At 47.0% G+C, this 3,494-nt stretch overlaps 1 protein-coding gene across 1 annotated transcript; it reads left to right on the top strand.

Moving 5' to 3' along the window:
* Positions 1-1,159: 1,159 nt before the first annotated feature.
* Positions 1,160-3,235, top strand: LOC133898575 (uncharacterized; the record flags this gene model as incomplete). Its single annotated transcript, XM_062339281.1, has 2 exons — positions 1,160-1,168; positions 2,810-3,235. Coding segments are annotated over exons 1-2 (435 nt in total), but the record flags the coding sequence as incomplete, so codon positions are not given.
* Between the last annotated feature and the right edge of the window lie 259 nt (positions 3,236-3,494).

The following is a 3,494-nucleotide window of genomic DNA, read 5'->3' on the forward strand; positions in this document are numbered from 1 at the left end:
CAACAGTATACCAAAAATATATTGGATTTCATAACAAAATCTATTGAACTTCAGATGGCAAATTTCTTTCAATTTACCAGCAAATTCATAAGAACATGGAGAGCAAATTTGTTCAAATTACAAGCCCAAACTCAAAGAACAAATTTTTTTCAAATTCATAAGAAAATATGTACAAGTACAAAGAGCAAATTTGTTTTGATTAAAAGAAAATTTTTAAAATCTCTGAAAGCAAATATGTTTCAATTTACAAATATATATATATATATATATATATATAAATCCAACGAGCAAATTTGTTTCGGTTTACAATGCTGAATTGCTACGACTTTCACATGATCACTATTTTACTGGTGCTACACTTACAGAAAGTCCAAAATGCACCTAATCTCTAGATAAAATAATCACATTTTGCAGATAAATTCTAAGCTTATAAAGCATGCCAGGCACATCTAACCAAACAAAACAACCACTAATATTTCTTTATCTCTCAAAGAGATATCTTCTAACAAAATTTCCATGAAACATAAATGCCTCAATAGGAACATGCTGAACAAAAGAAAAAGTGACAACGCTTAAAGGCCAAAAAGCTAACTGCTATGCCAAAACAGAGGACAGAAATAATTGAATTAGCTACTAAACAACAACCAAATATACGAATTATTTTAAGCAAATAAAAACAAAAAAATAGATCACTCTATATTAAGTACAGAGCTTACTCAGGACTAAAATAATTGATTAATTGGCTACTGAATCACATTGAACTACTAAAAACTAAAGATTAAACTATCAGATCACAATGAACTACTAGAAAGAGGAACGATTAACCGACCAGAATGTTTTGGATCCCTCTGTCTTGTACTGATTGTTGTTGCTTTGCTTAGCCATATACTTATCAGGGAGATAAAAACTGGTGGTACTGCAGTGGTATGGCTTTTCTCTCCCCCTTCTCAGTGTCCCACATACATATACAAGGACACACACATTGTCTCACAATCAAAGCCCTCTATCTCTATTTTTATTTCTCTCTTACAAAAATCAGAACCAGCATAATACATTTAGAATGGAAAAAAAAAAATCAAAGCTTCCATGTTGCACAGGGAAATCCAAGTAAATGGGGACCTCAGAGCAGAACAACGAATCTATCGGGAAGCACACGAACATGGACAAGGTGCAGGGGTCAAAGAAGTTTATGTCGCACCTGACCATCGCCTCCTTCTTGTCCAGCACCTGAATCTTCACTACAAAGAGCATACAACAAACTCCTGACCTTTCCCTTGAAATAAACCCTAATCACGTCCAAATCCACCCACCTTGTTGAGCACCTTGGGTGAGAGCGGCAAATCGAGGTGGTTGCAAGCATCAGATTTAGGAGTGAGGACGAACTCACTCTTTAGGTTGGCCTACCCCTGATGTCGTAGGACTGTAGCCCTAGCTTGTTGCGTGCTAGCTCCTCACATCCCGTCCACCAGCACCGCACCAACACTTTTGATTTGTCACCATAGTTGTTCCCCGCCGACACGACGGGCGCTAGGCTCATCATAGTTGTCGCAACACCGTTGGAGGCCAGTCCTCGCTTCACAATCACTGGTGAAGGTGTGAATAGGGGTGGCGGTGGGGTGATTCTACTTGGGAGAGAGCAGGGGACGGGGAAGAGAGTGGAGAGAAAAGGAGAGATGGGAGGGGAAGTGCAAACTGCAAAGCATTTGGGCAACGACAGATGGTGTGCAGGAGGTAAAGTAAACATATGCACGGTCGAAATTTAGTCTTAAAAATCCACCCTCTCCAGAAAATACAGCTCCACAGTGTAATATGCACGCACCCTCTGTCATGTCTCGCATCCTTAGACTATCTCCGACCATATTCCCTTCATTTCGTTCCCTTCCCGATTCCCTTCCCCTTTCTTATTCCCTTTATTTTCTTTCATCTCCAACAACTTTCATTCGAGGGGAATCGCGAAGAGAAAGAAGTGAGAATCTCGTCCCGAAGGGAATGACCTTAGGAATCCCTTCATGACGGGAACCGTAAAGTGAAACCGTTAGAACGTTAAAGGGAACAAAAATCCCTTCACGACGTGATTTTCATCCCCGAAGGAAAGCCCTTGGCCATGGTCTTAAACCATCCCCAACCGATTTCCGTCAAGACCCAGAATCCCTTCACGAAGGGATTTTTGTTCCCTTCAACGCTCCAACGGTTTTCCTTCACAGTTCCCGTCATGAAGGGATTTCTAAGGTGATTCCCTTCAGGACGAGATTCTTTCTCTTTTCCCTTTATGAATCCCTTAAAAAAATTATTAAAGATGAGAGAAAATAAAAAGAATAAGAACGTAAAAAATAATCAGAAAAAAAAATAAAATAAAAAGAATATAGTTAGAATGGTCTTAAACCTCTCTCCCCTCCCCTTCCCTTCCCCGCCACCATCGCCTTACCAGCCATGCCTGTCGCACGCGGCCGTGGGTCCTGCCGTCCTCCGTCCCGCGCGTCCGAGACGACTTTTGCCTCCCGTTCAAGGACCTGGCACTCGAGCTCGCCCCGTCTCCTGGCGTCTCCATCCTTACGGTGTCCCGCAGTGTCTTCACCCGCAACAGCTCGAGCCCCGTAGTCCCCGACCTCCCCGGCCACCGGTACCCCTTCATCGCCTCCTTCGACCCATGCGGCGGCGCGCTCCCCCTCTGTTCCAACCACGTCTCGCTGGGACGCCGATGCCAACGCCCACCACCACCACTGGCGCCCTAACGCCCATCGTCGGCACGGACAATGCCACACTCTTCTACCGCTCGCCGAAGACGGACGACAGCTGAGCCCTGGAGGAGCTCGAGTGCGTGCGGCCAAACAACGGGAGGCGGTGGGGGAACAACGGAGCCGTCGCCCTCGATGGGAAGCTGTGGTGGATCGACCTTGCGTGTGGGCTCCTGACCAGCAACACCTTCGCTTGCGACAAGGTGGTCCGCTTCGTCCACCTCCCTCCGGGCTGCGCCCTGCTCGACACCCCCAGCCGCGACGTCTTGCTCGATCTTGACAAGACCCGGAGTGTGAAGGTGAGTCAAGGGAAGATTAGGTACGTGGAGATCCACCGGCCAGATGGCTTCGCCACCGTCACCATGTGGTCGCTGGACAGCGCGGGTGGCGATCACCAGAGAGAGTGCGACTACAGGGTGCCAATCGGCGACATCTGGGCCGATCCGGGCTACGCCGCCGCCACCGAGCAGCTGCTGGTCGAAGAGATGCCCGTGATCGCTCTCGTCCACCCCTACGATACCGCCGTTGTCTACTTATGGCACGGCCATCGCATTTTTCTCCATCAACGTCCCCGCCAAGAAACTGATCGAGTGCGGCGAGCCATTCTCCACGCCGGACTATGCGATCCAGGAGAGGGAGTTTCCCTCATCTCGCTCTGTCCATGCATGGGAGCTACCTCCAGCGCTCCAATGCTCCATCGGCAAATTCAGGGTATGTATAAGCGTATCCCAGCCTTCTGCTTTGATACTTGTTGGGTGT

This window comes from Phragmites australis, chromosome 18 (genome assembly GCF_958298935.1).
Source record: "Phragmites australis chromosome 18, lpPhrAust1.1, whole genome shotgun sequence".
In the NCBI taxonomy this organism is placed as follows: domain Eukaryota; kingdom Viridiplantae; phylum Streptophyta; class Magnoliopsida; order Poales; family Poaceae; genus Phragmites; species Phragmites australis.